The sequence below is a fragment of the Salvelinus fontinalis genome, chromosome 11 (assembly GCF_029448725.1).
Source record: "Salvelinus fontinalis isolate EN_2023a chromosome 11, ASM2944872v1, whole genome shotgun sequence".
Classification (NCBI taxonomy): Eukaryota; Metazoa; Chordata; class Actinopteri; order Salmoniformes; family Salmonidae; genus Salvelinus; species Salvelinus fontinalis.
The window spans coordinates 46,262,726-46,283,435 of NC_074675.1; the positions used below are offsets into that span (position 1 = coordinate 46,262,726).

The 20,710-nt window shown below is 46.7% G+C and overlaps 1 protein-coding gene across 13 annotated transcripts in view; it reads right to left on the reverse strand.

Moving 5' to 3' along the window:
- The window catches only part of LOC129865839 (neurexin-2-like), a 1,012,026-nt gene that overhangs the window by 599,604 nt on the left and 391,712 nt on the right, over positions 1-20,710 (reverse strand). For all 13 annotated transcript variants that reach the window (XM_055938878.1, XM_055938873.1, XM_055938874.1 and 10 more), the window contains one exon: positions 12,414-12,715. In XM_055938878.1, the coding sequence (XP_055794853.1) occupies positions 12,414-12,715 (302 nt within the window). The remainder of the gene's footprint in view (positions 1-12,413; positions 12,716-20,710) is intronic.

Below are 20,710 nucleotides of genomic sequence, written 5' to 3' on the forward strand. Positions count from 1 at the left end.
TAGCGATTCAAACTCATTGTCATACATACTGTAGGTATGAGCTAAATCTCAGTCAAACAACTTTTGGCCAGAAGCCCTCCTCTACCTGTGTTCATAACAGCCAGTATACTCACCACAGCTTTTACACCGCATGCCATTTCACCTAACTGTTACACTGCATGCCATTTCACCCAACTGTTACACCACATGCCATTTCTCCCAACTGTTACACCGCATGCCATTTCTCCCAATTGTTACACTGCATGCCATTTCACCCAACTGTAACACTGCATGCCATTTTACCCTAATGTTACACCGCATGCCATTTTACCCAACTGTTACACCGCATGCCATTTTACCCAACTGTTACACTGCATGCCATTTTACCCTACTGTTACACCGCATGCCATTTTACCCAACTGTTACACCGCATGCCATTTTACCCAACTGTTACACTGCATGCCATTTTACCCTACTGTTACACCGCATGCCATTTTACCCAACTGTTACACTGCATGCCATTTTACCCAACTGTTACACTGCATGCCATTTCACCCAACTGTTACACTGCATGCCATTTTACCCAACTGTTACACTGCATGCCATTTTACCCAACTGTTACACCGCATGCCATTTTACCCAACTGTTACACCGCATGCCATTTCACCCAACTGTTACACTGCATGCCATTTTACCCAACTGTTACACTGCATGCCATTTTACACAACTGTTACACTGCATGCCATTTCACCCAACTGTTACACTGCATGCCATTTTACCCAACTGTTACACTGCATGCCATTTCACCCAACTGTAACGCTGCATGCCATTTTACCCAACTATTACACCGCATGCCATTTTACCCAACTGTTACACTGCATGCCATTTCACCCAACTGTAACGCTGCATGCCATTTTACCCTACTGTTACACCGCATGCCATTTTACCCAATTGTTACACCGCATGCCATTTTACCCAACTGTTACACTGCATGCCATTTTACCCAACTGTTACACTGCATGCCATTTCACCCAACTGTTACACCGCATGCCATTTTACCCAACTGTTACACTGCATGCCATTTTACCCAACTGTTACACTGCATGCCATTTCACCCAACTGTTACACTGCATGCCATTTCACCCAATGCACAGACTTCCACAAAAAACAGGGAGTCTGGCCTCTCGCCTCATCCATTAGCCTGTATCACCCCTACCGAATGATCCGCTTGCCTCACCCTTGCGTCATCCCCCTGACTGCCACTGTTGCATTGTGGGTCCAACACATTATGGCTACTTAACATGTCATCTGTAATAGCACAGTACCAGGATCATGGTGGCGCACTGTCATTACGCCTGATAGATTTGTTATCTCTTGTGAAGAAGTAAACTAATGGTTATATGATATTACCATTATGAATGTTGCCACTACACACTAGACAATCCGAATGGCATTTTAACTCACCTAACTACGATAAGCCCTGGCGGCCATTACCATCAATAGATTGCTTTGGTCTTATTGATTTTGCAAGGTGGGTGCTCAATTGCTCTGAGGCTCTGCTATCGTTTGAGCAGTCCTTGCTGGAGGGAATGTTATGAAAAATGCTTTGTTAGCCCTACGAGAGCTGTGATACTCTTTAGACTATAGAGAGAGTGGACTTTAGAATGTAATGAGGACAAGAGGTGATGACAATGAAGTGGTTAATGTCTCTCCTGTACATGAGATGGATGAAACAACAGCTAGCGGACCGGCCGGTTGCTAGGTGACAAATTACAAGCGGGGAGAGGGAGGGGGATGCAAGTGGAAGGGAGAGGAGGAATCGATTGGACGAACTGTTCTGAATTCTAGAGGCTTTCTTTCTGTGTCAAAAAATGTTGACGCTGGAAGGGAGGGAAAGAGGGATGGAAGGGGGAGGGAGGGAAAGAGGGATGGAAGGGGGAGGGATGGAAGGGGGAGGGAGGGAAAGAGGGATGGAAGGGGGAGGGATGGAAGGGGGAGGGAGGGAAAGAGGGAGGGAAAGAGGGATGGAAGGGGGAGGGATGGAAGGGGGAGGGAGGGAAAGAGGGATGGAAGGGGGAGGGAGGGAAAGAGGGAGGGAAAGAGGGATGGAAGGGGGAGGGATGGAAGGGGGAGGGAGGGAAAGAGGGATGGAAGGGGGAGGGAGGGAAAGAGGGATGGAAGGGGGAGGGAGGGAAAGAGGGAGGGAAAGAGGGATGGAAGGGGGAGGGATGGAAGGGGGAGGGAGGGAAAGAGGGATGGAAGGGGGAGGGAGGGAAAGAGGGATGGAAGGGGGAGGGATGGAAGGGGGAGGGAGGGAAAGAGGGAGGGAAAGAGGGATGGAAGGGGGAGGGATGGAAGGGGGAGGGAGGGAAAGAGGGAGGGAAAGAGGGATGGAAGGGGGAGGGATGGAAGGGGGAGGGAGGGAAAGAGGGATGGAAGGGGGGGAGGGAAAGAGGGATGGAAGGGGGAGGGATGGAAGGGGGAGGGAGGGAAAGAGGGAGGGAAAGAGGGATGGAAGGGGGAGGGATGGAAGGGGGAGGGAGGGAAAGAGGGATGGAAGGGGGAGGGAGGGAAAGAGGGATGGAAGGGGGAGGGAGGGAAAGAGGGATGGAAGGGGGAGGGAGGGAAAGAGGGATGGAAGGGGGAGGGATGGAAGGGGGGGCATAATTGCAGCTGCTAAACTAGATGATACCCAATAGACAGGGATAGAAAAACAAGAGGTGAAGAGGAGATCCAGAAGAATGTCCAAAAACCTCCACTATTGACTGTGATTTCGGTTGTTCTATCTTCTGCCTATGGAATAATGTAATATTCCTCATCCCATACCAAGGAGAGGTAACCTTTTAAAGCTCCTGGTTCTTCAGCTCCAGTGTCTGTGTGTGCCTGCTCATGATTATGTGTGTGTCTCTTTGTCTCTCTCTGTGTGTGTGTGTGTGTGTGTGTGTGTGTGTGTGTGTGTGTGTGTGTGTGTGTGTGTGTGTGTGTGTGTGTGTGTGCGTGCGTGCGTGCGCGCGCGTGCGTGCGTGCGTGCGTGCGTGGGTCTGTTCATGATTGTGTGTGTGTGTGCCTATTTGTGCCTGCTCATGCATGAGTGTGTGTGCAGTCTGTACAGTCAACAGGTTACTTTGTTCACTCAAAGTGTGTTGGAGGAGCTGAACTCAGGGCACTGAACCCCAGCGCAGTATGGTCAGAGCAGCATGCTCAGCACTTAAAGAACAAGACAAATCTGTTTTATCCGACAATTAATCCAATGGCTGAACCCAAGGTCTAATTATATGAAGAAAAGACAGGGGTTAGAATACTAGACAGGAAGACACTAGGGGATGCAGAGAGGGAGAGAGATAGAGAGAGAGGGAGGGAGAGAGAGAATGAGAGGAGAGAGAAGACAGCATGAGCAACGAGAGAGATAAATAGAGAAAGAGAATGAGAGAGAGAGAGTCGGAGAGAGAAAGAGAGACAGAGAGAGAGAGTTGGAGAGAGAAGGAGAGAGAGAGAGACAGAGAGAGCCGGAGGGAGAAAGAGAGAAAGAGAGAGGAGACAGAGTGAGGGTCTGAGAGAGAAAGAGAGAGAGAGAGAGAGAGAGAGAAAGAGAGAGAGAGAGAAAGAGAGAGAGAGAGAGAGAGAGAGAAAGAAAGAAAGAGAAAGAGAGAGAGAGAGAGAGAGAGAGAGAGAGAGAGAGAGAGAAAGAAAAAGAAAAAGAGAAATAAATATAAATATGTTCAAGAGTTCAAATGTCTTGTTCTTCCCAGTCCACAGACACACGAGCGGTAAAGACGTTGGTTTTTATTAAGGCACATAGAGGGAATGAAACAAAGCCTTTTCCATCCCCTCGCTCCCTTTTCCCATCCCCTCGCTCCCTTTCCCATCTCCTCACTCCCTTTCCAATCCCCTCGCTCCCTTTCCCATCTCCTCACTCCCTTTCCCATCTCCTCGCTCCCTTTCCCATCTCCTCGCTCCCTTTCCTATCCACTCGCTCCCTTTCCAATCCCCTCGCTCCCTTTCCCATCTCCTCGCTCCCTTTCCCATCTCCTCACTCCCTTTACCATCTCCTCGCTCCCTTTCCCATCTCCTCGCTCCCTTTCCCATCTCCTCACTCCCTTTACCATCTCCTCGCTCCCTTTCCAATCCCCTCGCTCCCATTCCCATCTCCTCGCTCCCTTTCCCATCTCCTCGCTCCCTTTCCCATCCCCTCGCTCCCTTTCCCATCCCCTCGCTCCCTTTCCCATCCCCTCGCTCCCTTTCTCATCCCCTCGCACCCTTTCCCATACGCCCCCTTTCCTATTCCCTTGCTCCCTTTTCCATTCCCTCGCTCCCTTTCTCATCCCCTCGCTCCCTTTCTTATCCCCTCGTTCCCTTTCCCTTCCCCTCGCTACCTTTCCCATCTCCTCCCTCCCTTTCCCATCCCCTCGCTCCCTTTTCCCTTCCCCTCGATCCCAAAGCTGTACTCTGCATCCAAGAGACTCTTCCTCTTTTACCACTGCAGGTAGAGTATCACACACACAAGCACGCGAGTACATGCACACGGATACACACACCCACACACACATAGGCAGGCAGGCAGGAAAACACACAGTCCTGATGTCCTGCAGCTCTCCCTGCCTGGTTCATATTTCCTAATGGCTGTAGGTGCCCTCGGGGGCCTAAGGTGTCTGTTAAACACACAGACAGATAGACAGCCCCTGACTGGCCTTACTGTATTACCCTCTTTCAGTAAGTGGCTTGGAATGAGACCTACAGATCAAAATAATGGGATACGGGAAGAAAGCTCGGCGCTGTCTTTTCTGTCGGCTGCAGTATACAGTACAGCATGTTATTGTCTCACAGTAGACTATGTACAGTGGTATCAGATTTGCTAGATTTCCTTATGTTGGCGGTTTCCATGGTTTCAGAAAACATGAAGTACTAGATTCCCCTAAGAAAGCTGACATACCCGGCACAGACAACACAATGAATTTAACCACTGCGAGGCGAATGAATTGACTGAAGCCGGAGAGAGTGATATCTTGGCAGAACCACCAATGTTCATCCTCTCCTGCTGCCTTCTAACATTGGTGATGGCAAGCGCACTATAATCCAAACACCATTTTAGATGGACTTTAAACGGTGGGGAGGCTTCATTCATCATGACTGGAGGCGTCTTAAATCTCAAAGTCTTTGTGTGCGTGAGCGAAACCAAGACCATTCGCGGTTATCTCACGAGCCGAGTGAAACTAGTTCTAAGAATATTTATTGTTGAGGGCTATCCATGTCTGCTATTGTGAACAGAACGCATGATGTTTTACTTCTAAAGACGTGTGACTGTCAACAAGATATATTGTGAATACAGAGTTGGTGTATTATGTGTCACGTAGTAGATTACATCTCTTTGGTCTGAAACATTACATCTATTTGGTCTGAAACATTACATCTCTTTGGTCTGAAACATTACATCTCTTTGGTCTGAAACATTACATCTCTTTGGTCTGAAACATTACATCTCTTTGTTCTGAAACATTACATCTCTTTGGTCTGAAACATTACATCTCTTTGTTCTGAAACATTACATCTCTTTGGTCTGAAACATTACATCTCTTTGGTCTGAAACATTACATCTCTTTGGTCTGAAACATTACATCTCTTTGGTCTGAAACATTACATCTCTTTGGTCTGAAACAGTACATCTCTTTGGTCTGAAACATTACATCTCTTTGGTCTGAAAACATTACATCTCTTTGGTCTGAAACATTACATCTCTTTGGTCTGAAACATTACATCTCTTTGGTCTGAAACATTACATCTCTTTGGTTTGAAACATTACATCTCTTTGGTCTGAAACATTACATCTCTTTGTTCTGAAACATTACATCTCTTTGGTCTGAAACATTACATCTCTTTGGTCTGAAACATTACATCTCTTTGGTCTGAAACATTACATCTCTTTGGTTTGAAACAGTACATCTCTTTGGTCTGAAACATTACATCTCTTTGGTCTGAAACATTACATCTCTTTGTTCTGAAACATTACATCTCTTTGGTCTGAAACATTACATCTCTTTGGTCTGAAACATTACATCTCTTTGGTCTGAAACCATTACATCTCTTTGGTCTGAAACACTACATCTCTTTGGTCTGAAACATTACACCTCTTTGGTCTGAAACCATTACATCTCTTTGTTCTGAAACATTACATCTCTTTGGTCTGAAACATTACATCTCTTTGGTCTGAAACATTACATGTCTTTGGTCTGAACCATTACATCTCTTTGGTCTGAAACCGTTACATCTCTTTGGTCTGAAACCGTTACATCTCTTTGGTCTGAACCATTACATCTCTTTGGTCTGAAACATTACATCTCTTTGGTCTGAAACATTACATCTCTTTGGTCTGAAACATTACATCTCTTTGGTCTGAAACATTACATCTCTTTGGTCTGAACCATTACATCTCTTTGGTCTGAAACCGTTACATCTCTTTGGTCTGAACCATTACATCTCTTTGGTCTGAAACATTACATCTCTTTGGTCTGAAACATTACATCTCTTTGGTCTGAAACATTACATCTCTTTGGTCTGAAACATTACATCTCTTTGGTCTGAAACCGTTACATCTCTTTGGTCTGAAACATTACATCTCTTTGGTCTGAAACATTACATCTCTTTGGTCTGAAACATTACATCTCTTTGGTCTGAAACCGTTACATGAATGCAAGTGGAAAACAACCACATTCTCTTGCAGTGGAAAAAGTCAGCTAAATGTGCGAGTGTGTGGATGTGTGCAGCAGCATGTGTTGAACAATTGTTCATGCCCAGCCACCCTCCCTGCGTATCCATTTGTATTGGTCTCGCTGTGTGGGTTTGCATTGTATGCAATGTATTGTGTCTGTTGGTCCGTCTGTCCAGCGTCTCAGCCCTGGAGTATTGCAGCACAGTCACCACTGCTTAAAGTCTGTAAACCGTCCATGACAGTATGTCATTATGTCAGAGCCGGAGAGAGACGGAAGAGAATGGGGGGGTAGAGGGAGAGGAGAGGGGAAGGGAGGAGACGCCTGCCGGCCGGCCTCTGTGTTTTTGGGAGAGCTTCTTCCATGATGAGAGGTCAGTGTGAACAGCCTTGACTGCCCATCATCCATATACCACAGGGACCAACCACACTGTCTTCCCTATACAGGCCGGCAGTACAGCATTCTGGGGCGGCAGGTAACCGAGTGGTTAGAGCGTTGGGCCAGTAACTGGAAGGTTACTGGATGGAATCCCAGAGCTGACAAGGTAAAACATCTGTCGTTCTGCCCCTGAACAAGGCAGTTAACCCACTGTTCCCCGGTAGGCAGTCATTGTAAATAACAATTTGTTCTTTAAAAATTTACCTCTCCCCTATACAGGCATTCAGTGCAGCATTACCTCTCCCCTATGCAGGCATGCAGTACAGCATTACCTCTCCCTTATATAGGCCTGCAGTACAGCATTACATCTCCCCTATGCAGACATGCAGTACAGCATTACCTCTCCCTTATATAGGCCTGCAGTACAGCATTACATCTCCCCTATGCAGACATGCAGTACAGCATTACCTCTCCCCTATGCAGGCCTGCAGTACAGCATTGCCTCTCCCCTGTACAGGCCTGCAGTACAGCATTACCTCTCCCCTATGCAGGCATGCAGTACATCATTACCTCTCCTCTATGCAGGCATGCAGTACAGCATTACCTCTCCCCTATGCATGCATGCAGTACAGCATTACCTCTCCCATATACAGGCCTGCATTACAGCATTACCTCTCCCCATATGCATGCATGCAGTACAGCATTACCTCTCCCATATACAGGCCTGCATTACAGCATTACCTCTCCCATATACAGGCCTGCAGTACAGCATTGCCTCTCCCCTATACAGGTCAGCAGTAGAGCATTACCTCTCCCCTATACAGGTCAGCAGTATAGCATTACCTCTCCCCAATACAGACATGCAGTACAGCATTACCTCTCCCCTATACAGGCATGTAGTACAGCATTACCTCTCCCCTATACAGGCATGTAGTACAGCATTACCTCTCCCCTATACAGGCAGTGCAGTGTAGTGCAGCATTACCTCTCCCCTATACAGGCATGTAGTACAGCATTACCTCTCCCCTATACAGGCAGTGCAGTGTAGTGCAGCATTACCTCTCCTCTATACAGCCATGCAGTATTGCATTACCTCTCCTCTATACAGGCATGTAGTACAGCATTACCTCTCCCCTATACAGGCATGTAGTACAGCATTACCTCTCCCCTATACAGGCATGTAGTACAGCATTACCTCTCCCCTATACAGGCATGTAGTACAGCATTACCTCTCCCCTATACAGGCATGTAGTACAGCATTACCTCTCCCCTATACAGACATGTAGTGTGGCATTACCTCTCCCCTATACAGGCATGTAGTACAGCATTACCTCTCCCCTATACAGACATGTAGTACAGCATTACCTCTCCCCTATACAGACATGTAGTACAGCATTACCTCTCCCCTATACAGACATGTAGTACAGCATTACCTCTCCCCTATACAGGCATGTAGTACAGCATTACCTCTCCCTTATACAGGCTTGCAGTGCAGCATTACGTCTCCCCTATAAGGGCCTGCAGTACAGCATTACCTCTCCCCTATACAGGCATGTAGTACAGCATTACCTCTCAACACCACTGGGTGGCGCTGTGATTCTTCTGTGTTTCTCTGCATTTCTTCTCTGTTTAGGATTCCATATCTTCTCACCTAATTCTCTCTGCCTCCTTTTACCATGAAAAAGGTGACACATTCACAGGCTTCAGGTGGGTGGTGTTGGATGAGAAATAAATACAATGAGAGAAAAAAATAAACTGAATGACGAACAGTTTGAGAAGCTCATTGTTACTAATGATGCCGAACCACAGAGCAAGAGCACTTAAAACCAATGGAATGGAATCAAACTACTGTAGGCATTAAAACGGATTGATAATCGTGGCTTTAGAGCTAGGGTTACAGCTATGGGCCGGTGACGACTGGGGAGAGGGCTATCCTAGGGATATGACATCATGATGAAAACAGTGGGTATATAATATGAACAGGAGGCTGAACAGTTTGTGGGGGGTGAATGGTGTGTGTGTGAGTGTGTGTATATGCATGCCTCTTCTCCTGCCTCCTGCATATGTATGTGTAACATGATCTGCTACCACGCTATTGATTAGTCCAAGAGCAGAGAGGCTGCAAACATTGGGTCAGAGGTCACTGGTCAGGTCAATGCCGTCGTTATCCTCCCTCAGCCTGTGTGTGTGTGTGTGTGTGTATGTGTGTGTGTGTGTGTGTGTGTGTGTGTGTGTGTGTGTGTGTGTGTGTGTGTGTGTGTGTGTGTGTGTGTGTGTGTGTGTTTGTGTGTGTGTGTGTGTGTGTGTGTGTGTGTGTGTGTGTGTGTGTGTGTGTGTGTGTGTGTGTGTGTGTGTGTGTGTGTGTGTGTGTGTGTGTGGTATAGCTCAGTGTGGATCGCTATGTTGGGACTGGTGGTGAGTGGCTGGGATCAGGGTCTAAATCTCTAGAATCATGTTGGCTTTCCAAGCTCATTAAACCAGTTTCACTCTGGTGAGCAAGCATGCCCCAGCAGCAAACATATCTGACCCCTGCCGTGTGAGTGTGTGTGTGAGTGTGTGTGTGTGTGTGTGTGCCTGTGAGTGTTTGTGTGTCTGGGTGCTAGGCCTTTGTCTATCTGTGATATTGCTACATAGGATAGACCAGTACATTCAATAGCTTAAGAAAACAACAGTTTTATGGGCTACAATCAGAGGCTACATGTTTAGCAAGTGAACTGGGAGATTTCTAATTAATGCAAAATGTAATTAAAATGACGTAATTAAGTTGGCTAAATGAAAAGGAGAAGGCTACAATGATCAACCAACCTGCTGTTGTTTCATATGATTGCAGTTGTTGTGGACGTTTCACGGGGAGTGCTGCAAAACAGCTTCTATTAGCCTCGCTACTTTAGCTAGCTAGCTGGCTAACTTAGCTGGATACTCTAACTAGCTTCTTCACAACAATGTGAATGCAGTCAAGTCAGGCACTACCAGATGGTATGACAGATAGCCTACGGCAGCAATATGTTTTTCTGAGTAGCGCAATTGGGTTTGGCTACTTTCTCTCTCTCTCCCTCTTTGCCAATCACAGAGTACCTCACAGCGGCCCCTGCTCCTCTCTGGCCCCTCCCCCACACCCTTCTCCTGAAACAAGCAGAGTGCAGCACACCATCTCTCACGCATTGAAAAATTCAAATGTATTTCTTATTTCGACTACCCAGATATCCGAAAAACTATCATGATGTTATTCGAATTCTGAAATCATTTTAACATTATCATTTTTTTGTGTATTTTACTCCCCTTTTTCTCCCCAATTATGATCTGGTCTCATCGCTGCAACTCCCCAACAGGCTCGAAGAGGTGAAGGTCGAGTCATGCGTCCTCCAAAACATGACCCGTCAAACCGCGCTTCTTAACACCCGCCCGCTTAACCAGGAAGCCAGCCACCAATATGTAGGAGGAAACACCGTTCACCTGACCACCGAGATCAGCCCACAAGGTCCCGGCCCGCCACAAGGAGTCGCTAGAGGGCGATGCGCCAAGTAAAACCCCCCGACCAAACCCTCCCCTAACCCGGACGACGCTGGGCCAATTTTACGCCACCCTGCTGGACTCCCAATCATGGCCGGTTGTTATACAGCCTGGGATGGAACACGGGTCTGTAGTGACGCCTCTAGCACTGTGATACAGTGACTTAGACAGCTGCGACACTCGGGAGGCCCTACTGAAGTCATTTAAAATGCCCATCCCTAGTGTGAGTGTGAGTGTGAGTGTGAGTGTGTGTGTGTGTGTGTGTGTGTGTGTGTGTGTGTGTGTGTGTGTGTGTGTGTGTGTGTGTGTGTGTGTGTGTGTGTGCGTGCGTGCGTGCGTGCGTGCGTGCGTGCGTGCGTGCGTGTGTGAGTGAGTGCCTATGATACCAGAATTGTACAGTAGAGTGAGCATTCAGGCTTCTGTATGACTTAGTGATTGTGCACTCCAAACACTCCAAACTCAGGAGGCTCAACTTGACTGTCTTTCTTTCACTTAAACAATGGGGAGGAACCAGGGGCCGGATTCACAAAACACTTCTTACACAAAAACTTAAGAACTTCTTATATTTTCTTAAGATAGTTTGTGTGCAGTGTGCAGTGTGCGATCAGGGTTTTCCCAGTGTCAAACACTTTGCCCCCTGAGTCAAGCTCACATAAACTACATGTCTATCTATTATGACATGACTGCAGTGGCCGGATCTCTGCAGGAAGAATCAGACTTTTATGACAGCCAATACTTCAATCCTACTTGGTCTGGAGAGCTTCCTCTGAAAGACAACACAGCATCTTTACTTCACTTTTGTGGTTTCTTTCCCAGCGACACAACTTTTCTTTCTCCTGCCTGAGACTGAATTCTGCACTCATTAAAAAGTCCAGGGAAGTTTGAGGCTCCTGTTGTGTTTCCAGGTGATAGGAAGTAGGGCTTTGTGTAAATGTTTGCTGCGGCGGTGGACAAAAGAGTTGGTGTTGTTACTTTTGTTTGTTAACGCATTCACATCAGGCCTGGTTGCAATACGGGGCCATTACAATAGCTATTATTAGGGCCGACAAGCCATTCATTCCAATTACCATTACCAAAACACTTGGAGAAGTAAGCAAGGCAATCTTAAGTCAAATTGATTGCATCTCACTGCCACTATCTACAACTGCCAATTGATGACCTGGCATCGAGCCTCTGCCTCTGCTATTCAATTTGTGGGTGTTGGTGTGTTTGTGTGTGTGTGCGTGCGTGTGTGTGTGTGGGATTCCTTTCTTCCTGACTGTCATTAGCGGGTTGTAAAGATCTGTTGAGTAATGTGTTTAGACGGGGATAAAATGCACCGTCTCTCCAGATTAATTATAAATCATAACGTGGGTAAGTGCTTTACATGCATACATATTGAAACAAGACTGTTGAACCCAGAGTTCCCTATTAGGGTAATGTAGACCTACGGATATAAGATATCCACATCTACGAATGGATGTGAACTTGTGATTACATGTGCTGGGTCTATTATCTGTTCTCTATGCTGTTAACTTTGACCCCCTTTCCCGCCCTGCTTTTCCCAATGAGCAGATGACATGGATATTTGGTTGTTTTTCAGAGAAGGAAAACATGAGGAGAGAGAGATTGACCACAGCAATCCTCTGCAGATCTCAACCCTGGAAGTGGAAGAGAAAAACACCAACATCAGAGAGAAGGTGACAGGAGAAAGTGGAGGAAGACAGAGAGGTACAGAGACATAGACCAACAGATTGAAAAGCTTGAACGAGAGAAAAGAAAGAGAGAAAAAAAAGAGAGAAAGCCACAGAAAGCGAGAGAGAAACACTGCATAGAAGCTCGACCAAACACGTCGTGTCTCTTTACCTGGCGCAGGTTGCGGGTGACGCGCACATCGTGCCAGGCGTTGTCATTGAACTTCCCATTGACGGGCTCCACCAGCGCCTCGAAGGCGCCCGAGCCCAGGTTGATGACCAACCAGACGGCGCCGCTCTTCAGCGACAGGTTGACGTAGTCGGCCGACTTGCCCGTGTGCAGCATGAGGCCGTTGCGCTGCAGCGTGCGAAAGGAGAGCGTGATCTCGTCCGTGCTGCTCTGGATGGGCGTCAGCGACAGGTCATAGCAGAAGAACTCGTTCCCCTTGAATGTGGCCACCGACACTTCCTTCCCTGGAGAAACATGAAGATGAAGAGAGGGGGGGGTTTACAGTTACAGACGTGTATAGGTCATATAGAGCTGCTTGAACTCATGTTTGGTGTATTTCTGTATTGGTGACACACACCCAAGACAATTGGAAGCAAGAGGAACGAGAGAGAGATGTATGGAGATAAAAGAGTGAGAAAGACAGACAAAGAGGTCTGAGTGCAAGGTCGACATCCTTGTACTTTCTGTCAGTCCACCTGCCACACAGTCTTTCAGCAACAGTCAAAGAAAGTCAGCTCACACTACAGACACGGGTCAAATCCCAATGAAATGGCGGGGGAAGACACCATTTCCTAATGTCTCGTAATAAAACAGACTACATCCTGTCATTACATTGAATAATGAGGTCTCTTCGCACAATCTGGACACTCAACACCTCATAACTCTTCCCATTCATGTGTCTATTTGCAGCCAGGTTGCTTCAAAATTCAAAATTCACTTCAAAATTAGACGTTCGTTCATGTCCCGAGGACGTCCAGTGGCGGGTTTTGCATTCAAAACCCAAAACCCCCCGAAATTTGACGTTTGGAGAAAATTTGATACACGTCAGAATCTGAAGTCAAATTAGTCAAACTGTGAGATCTTGTTGTACCTCGGGTACTAGGGTCTATCAACAAGCTGCCATCCCAACAGACCAGTGATCCACACAACACCATGCTGTTGTAATTTCACCTTGTCCCTGAGGATGCTCTGAGGGGATCCAGCTCAGGTAATGAGGTTCACTTGCGAATCAGGGGGAACCCTACGAGGGAGGGCATTGGATAATCCCATTTATCCCAAAGTTCTATTACTGCAAATCACTCCAATATCTGCACACATTTCCCAGGGGAGGGCAGGGTCGGGAGGGCCAGATAGATTGAGGACCACCATCTCCTGAGCACTGAATTACAATTACAGAGCTGAGAGTGGCGGTGAGAGTAGTGGTGAGACTGGTGGTGAGAGTAGTGTTGAGACTGGTGGTGAGACTGGTGGTGAGAGTGGGGTGAGAGTGGTGGTGAGAGTAGTGGTGAGAGTAGGAATGAGACTGGTGGTGAGAGTAGTGGTGAGACTGGTGGTGAGAATAGTGGTGAGACTGGTGGTGAGAGTAGTGGTGAGAGTAGTGGTGAGACTGGTGGTGAGAGTGGTGGTGAGACTGGTGGTGAGAGTATTGGTGAGAGTAGTGGTGAGAGTAGGAATGAGACTGGTGGTGAGAGTAGTGGTGAGAGTGGTGGTGAGAGTAGTGGTGAGAGTAGTGGTGAGAGTAGTGGTGAGACTGGTGGGATGCAGCCTTAGGTTATTCAGACTTATAAACTGGGTGGTTTGAATGCTGATTGGCTGACATCTGTGGCATATCAGACCATATACCATGGGTATGACAAAACATTTATTTGTACTGCTCTAATTACTATTATAAACTGGTAACCAGTTTATAATAGCAATAAGACACCTCAGGGGTTTGTGGTATATGGCCAATATACCACGGCTAAGGGCTGTGTCCAGGCAATCTGTGATGCGTTGTGTTAAGAACAGCCCTTAGCCGTGGTATATTGGCCATATACCACACTTCCTCGGGGCTTATTGCTTAATTAGAGAGGACATGGACTAATTATCCATTGATGTAGTATTGCTGTCATTTCTGTTATGTGTTAAAATAATGACTTTTCAAGCACATCACTCACAGTGATTTGAGGATGTATTTAACATGTCTGATTTAACATGAACTCATACAGGCTTTTCTTTTCAAATGGCAGTCATAGAAAATATAGAAACGCCTGCACATACAGTATTGTGAACACGCATGTACGTACACACACAAGCATCCACGCATAGACACACACACAATCCCCCAAAACTGAGGTAGACAACAAATTCTCCATTTAATGAAGAGAACTATGTTTTTTTTTTATTGGAATTTAGAGTAATCTCAGACGAGGCGTAAAGGCATCATGGCGTGGAGGAAACAAGAAAACGAGAGAGAGAGAAAGAATAGAGATAGAAAGAGAGAGAACAGAGAGAGAGAGAGAGAGAAAGAATAGAGATAGAAAGAGAGAGAACAGAGAGAGAGAGACAGAGCGAGAGAAAGAATAGAGAGAGAGACAAAGAGAGAGACAGAGCGAGAGAAAGAATAGAGAAAGAAAGAGAGAGAACAGAGAGAGAGACAGAGCGAGATAAAGAATAGAGATAGAAAGAGAGAGAACAGAGAGAGAGAGAGAATGAATAGAGAGAAAGAATAGAGCGAGAGACAGAGAGAACGAATAGAGAGAGAGACAGAGAGAGAGACCGAGCGAGAGAAAGAATAGAGATAGAAAGAGAGAGAACAGAGAGAGAGACAGCGAGAGAGAACGAATAGAGCGTGAGAGAGAATAGAGAGAGAGACAAAGAGAACGAATAGAGAGTGAGAGAATAGAGAGAGACAGAGAGAACGAAAAGAGAGAAAGAATAGAGAGAGACAGAGAGAGACAGAGCGAGAAAATGAATAGAGATATAAAGAGAGAGAACAGAGAGACAGCGAGAGAGAACGAATAGAGAGTGAGAGAGAATAGAGAGAGAGAGACAGAGAGAGACAGAGTGAGAGAAAGAATTGAGACAGAGACAGAGAGAAAGAGAGAGAAAGAATAGAGAGAGAACAGAGAGAGAGACAGAGACATAGAGAAAGAGAGAGAAAGAATAGAGAGAGAGACAATCTCTGGTAAACAGACTCCTCACGGTCTCTGTTCCGCTGATGTAGTAAGAACAAAAGCGTGGTAAATGGACCGCAGCCGCCATTTTCAATTATGTATTAAGTTAGGAGAGAGGAAGAAAAAAAACAGAAAAAAAACTAATTGGGTTGTTAACAGTAAGCAACAAGCAGCACCATTAGTGGTGGGAAGTTTTGCTCTTCTCACTGATACTTTCAAGTCATTCAGTCAAAAGAACAAATCTTTCGACTCATTTTGTTCATTTGATTCAGTAATGTCCAATGCACAGATGACCCCCTACTGGCAAACAATGAATTAAAAACTCGAAAGAATCATGATTCTACAAACCTCTCGTTCACCATAGAGGGCTTATTATTGGAGCTGTCATTTGTGACTGAGACTTATAAAAGTGTGCTTAAATTTTTTGACATTTGTGATTGCTAGGCATTCAAATAAGATTGTTAACTGATACCTTTGAGCTCAAGTTGCGGACACAACCAGACTAGATTGTGAATTACTTGGCGGAATGACACTGCTTGACTGCGGCGAGGGAGATTAGCACAATATCGTTCACAAACTGCAGCAGCCCAATCGATTTGTTCTCGAGTTCGAGTTTTGAGCAGAGAGAGGCTGGCTGCCTGTGCTTTGGTTCTAAGATGTGTCCATCGAGTAACATTCAATAATCAATGCGATCAATTATCAGTTCTTAACATGATGCATGCAGCATGATCTATTTTCCCTCGCTCCCCTGATGGACAGATACTGGTCAGAGCACGTCTCTGTAACCACTGAGCCGGAGCGGTGCGTATTAAATCCTGCTGTAGAATTCAATGCGGCCAGCAGGTCAAGTGAACGTCTCTCGGAAAAAACAAATCATGACTCTCGAGTCAGTAAAAAGAGTTGTTCAAAAAGAATGAATCGTTAGCGAATTACACATCACTACTTGTGATTGCTTTCTATGAGCTGTGGTGTCAGATGATAGAGATTGAGCTAATGAAATGGAAGGAGGCAGCTTGCAGAAGACAACAACTTTCTTTTTGGAGGGGATGGGGCAGGTGGCTGACAAAGGGGAGAACAAAAATATAAGACACTGCCTGAGCACTCAGACTGACAGGAAAGGACGAGGGGACATGCTTTAGTGTCGCATGGGGGTGCTCGGATGATGACAGGGGGCTGATGCTATCTCTGACCCTGGCATGATGCATTACAACGCCATGTCCCGCAAGACATCTTCAGAAACCTATTGCCTTTAGCGGGTAAATCAACATACAGTGTAAACCTATTGCCTTCAGCGGGGAAATAGACATACAGTGTATAGACATCAAGAACATTTACGTAAACCATGTTATTAAAACACTTATTTGACCAGTCTCAGTAGCTAGCACTCTCTCCATTTTCCCCTCCCTCCCTCCCTCCCTCCCTCCCTCCCTCCCTCCCTCCCTCCCTCATTATTTCCCTCCTCCCTCCCTTCCTCATTATTTCCCTCCCTCCCTCATTATTTCCCTCCCTCCCTCATTATTTCCCTCCCTCCCTACCAACCTCCTTCTCTCTCTACTTCCCTCCATCCCTCTTTCCCTCCTCTGTCTCATAGACTTCCCTGCTAGGATCCGTTGGTAAGCCCTCATCCCATCCCCTCTCTTGGATCTGTATTCTGTAATTAACCAGTGATCCTTCCTCCTCTACAGAGGGCCCTGGAAAGCTCCACTTCCCTCCTCGTTCTCTACAGAGGGTCCTGGAAAGCCCCACTTCCCTCCTCGTTCTCTACAGAGGGTCCTGGAAAGCACCACTTCTTCGTTCTCTACAGAGGGTCCTGGAAAGCCCCACTTCCCCACATCCCTCCCCACAAGGACGGTGGAGACAACTTCAGCTCCGCCACTCGCTTTCCAACATAAAACGAATATCAAGATGTTTCTCTCTCTCCCACTCTGTGTCAGTCTCTCTCTCCACCTCTCTCCCTCCACACCCAAAGCCAATTTATTCTCAGAGTAAACCCCCCTCCCAACAACCCTCCTAGCCTTCTCCCTCTCCACACCGCCTGACTACAGCATACCAATCAGGTGCTCCTCCAATCCAGAGCCCAATCTTCTCTCCTCTCCTCCTAAACCTGCCTCTTCTCTGCCTTGATGCCCCACTACAGGCACTGGGCTCTCCTCAACCAAGACTGAAAGCCTGATGTGCTGGGAATAGCTTGGATATAGCCTGGGTATAGCCTGATATACTGATACAGTCTGGTCACTGGTATTGGAAAACTGTCTATCTACTAACTGCCTTTCTTTCTCCACTTTCCCAGCTTCTACATGACTACTAGGGCACTTTCCAACTTCCGCAATGTCTCAAGCTCTTAACCTAACTTCTGATACCTACATACGCAAAATCTCTATAGAATGTGCAGGACTGTACAGGTGATATTTGATTTGTAACCATATGCCCTAAGGAAGCCTTCCATGTCTTAGCTAAGAACCCTCTCTTTGAGCTACACAGTAGTGATGGTTATCAGAGAGGGATGGAATTCCAACCCATGATGAATCAATGGCCCTGACCAGTCTCTCTCTCTCTCTCTCTCTCTCTCTTTATGTCTCTCTCTCTTTCTCTTTATCTCTCTCTCTCTCTCTCTCTCTCTCTCTCTATCTTTATCTCTCTCTCTCTCTCTTTATGTCTCTCTCTCTTTATGTCTCTCTCTCTCTTTATGTCTCTCTCTCTTTATGTCTCTCTCTCTCTCTTTGTCTCTCTCTCTTTATGTCTCTCTCTCTCTCTTTATGTCTCTCTCTCTTTATGTCTCTCTCTCTTTATGTGTCTCTCTCTTTATGTCTCTCTCTCTTTATGTGTCTCTCTCTTTATGTCTCTCTCTCTTTATGTCTCTCTCTCTCTCTTTATGTCTCTCTCTCTTTATGTCTCTCTCTCTTTATGTCTCTCTCTCTCTCTTTATGTCTCTCTCTCTTTATGTCTCTCTCTCTTTATGTCTCTCTCTCTCTTTATGTCTCTCTCTCTCTTTATGTCTCTCTCTCTTTATGTCTCTCTCTCTTTATGTCTCTCTCTCTTTATGTCTCTCTCTCTCTTTATGTCTCTCTCTCTCTTTATGTCTCTCTCTCTTTATGTCTCTCTCTTTGTCTACACAGTAAAGCTACACATTAAAGTGATGGTTATCAGAGAGGGATGGAATTCCAACCCATGTTGAATCAATGGCATTGACCAGTCTCTGTCTCACTCTCTCTCTCTCACTCTATCTTTTCAAAGTCAGAGCTGGGGGTGGGAGAGTCAAGTTCTTTGCAGTCTGGGAGGTTGATACTGTGGAGTTGTCAACTGTGATGTAGAGGTCTTTGAGCAGGCAGGCCTTTCCCGGGCGGAGGAGCAGCTCTGTCTTGTCTAGGTTGAGCTCGATGGGCCGACATCCAAGCTGAGATGTCTTCCAAGCACGCAGACATACGTGTCGCCACCTGGGTGTCAGAAGGGGTATTGAGACAAGTAGTTGAGTGTCATCCACATAGCGATGATAGGAGAGACCATCTGAGGATATGACAGAGCTGAGTGACTTGGCGTATAGAGAGAAGAGGAGAGGGCCTAGAACTGAGCCCTGGGGGACACCAGTAGAGAGAGTATGTGGTGCAGACACAGATCCTCTCCACATCACCTGGTAGGAGAAACCTGCCTGGTAGGATGCAATCCAAGAGTGTGCAGAACCTGAGACACCCAGCCCTGAGAGGGTGAAGAGGAGGATCTGATGGTTCACGGTGTCTAAGGCAGTGGATAGGTCTAGGACTTAGGCCATTTTGAAGTCAGAGGGGATGCAGCCAGTGGTCAGGCATGAGTTGATAATGAAAGTGAGGAATGCAAGAAGGTCTCCAGAGATGGTCTGTAGAAGGGAGGACTGGATGGGGTTGAACGGGCAGTTTGTCGGGCGGACAGACCTCACTAGTCGCATCTGCAGAGAGAGGGGAAAAGAGGTCAAGGCGAAGGGTAGTTCTGTGTGAGTGGGACCAGTGGACTCAATAGGCTGAGTGAATGAGGAGTGGATATCGTCAACATTCTTTTTAAAGTGGTTGACAAAGTTATCCGCAGAGAGGAGGGAGAGAGGAGGAGGGTTGGAGGAGTAAGGAAGGAGGAGAAGGTGGAAAATAGTTTCCTAGGGTTAGAAGCAGAAGCTTGAAATGTGGTGGATTTCAGAGGAAGAGAAGGTAGAGGAGGGAGTGAAAGGATGCTAGGTCCGGAAGTTTAGTTTTCCTCCTTTTTCACTCAGACCTGTTCAGTAAGCTCACAATAAGTCACTCACCTACTGAGCAGGAGGGGAAGGACGAGCCGGCCAGGAGGAAAGGGGACACTGTGAGTTAGAGGATGCGGAAAGGGAGCAGTGTAGGGTGGAAGAGGTAGAATCAGGAAACAGGAGGGGAAGGACGAGCCGGCTGGGAGGAAAGGGAGGAGAGTAGGATGGAAGAGGTAGAATCAGGAAGATTTAGCAGAAGGGAGAGATGATAGGATTAAAAAGGAGAGTACTGGGAGAGATTGTGCTTAGGGTTGGAGTAAAGGCAGACAGAAAAGGAAAAAAGTAAGTGATCAGAGATTAGTAGGAGAACAGTCTCTAGTAAAGATGACGTCAAGCGTATTGCCTGCCTTGTGAGTTGGAGGGGATTGGGAGAGGGTGAGGTCAAAAGAGGCAAGGATGGGAAAGAGAGAGTTGGAAAGAAATGAATCAAAGGCAGATGACAAAAATGTAAAGCTTGAGTGATCAAGTGAAAGTGATGGCATGAAAGTCAAATGAGGAAATGGACAGGTGAGAGAGGGAGAAAAGAGAAAATCTCCAGTTAGGAGAAATGAGTGGACCCGTGCCACCACCGTGACGACCAGATGCTCTTGGACTATGAGAGAAAACGTAGTCAGATGAAGAGAGAACAGCTGGAGTAGTAGTCTTCTCTGGGGGGATCCATGTTTCCGCCAGGGCCAAAACGTCAAGGGCAGGATAGGATGAAGGGCAGCAAAGGCTGAGATCAACTCTGCGTTCTTGAACGCAGATCGGCAGTTCCAAACTCTGCCAGAGACTGCGCGCAGTTAACACTAAATTAGAAGGGTTGCAACCAGGGCGTGGGGAGCATCTGTAAAGCTTACAGGGAGAGGAGCAAACAGGTCTAGACAAACACAAATAGGTGCGGCTGGCTTCCACGTTAAGGGAGCAGTGTGTCAAGAGCAGTGAGGCTTGGCGGGGTCGTGTTTCGGAGGACGCATGGCTCTCGACCTCGACCAATTAGATATCATGAAATTGAGGAGAAATAACTAGATATGATTCTGGGGTGGAGCCTTCCCCTCTTTGCTTCC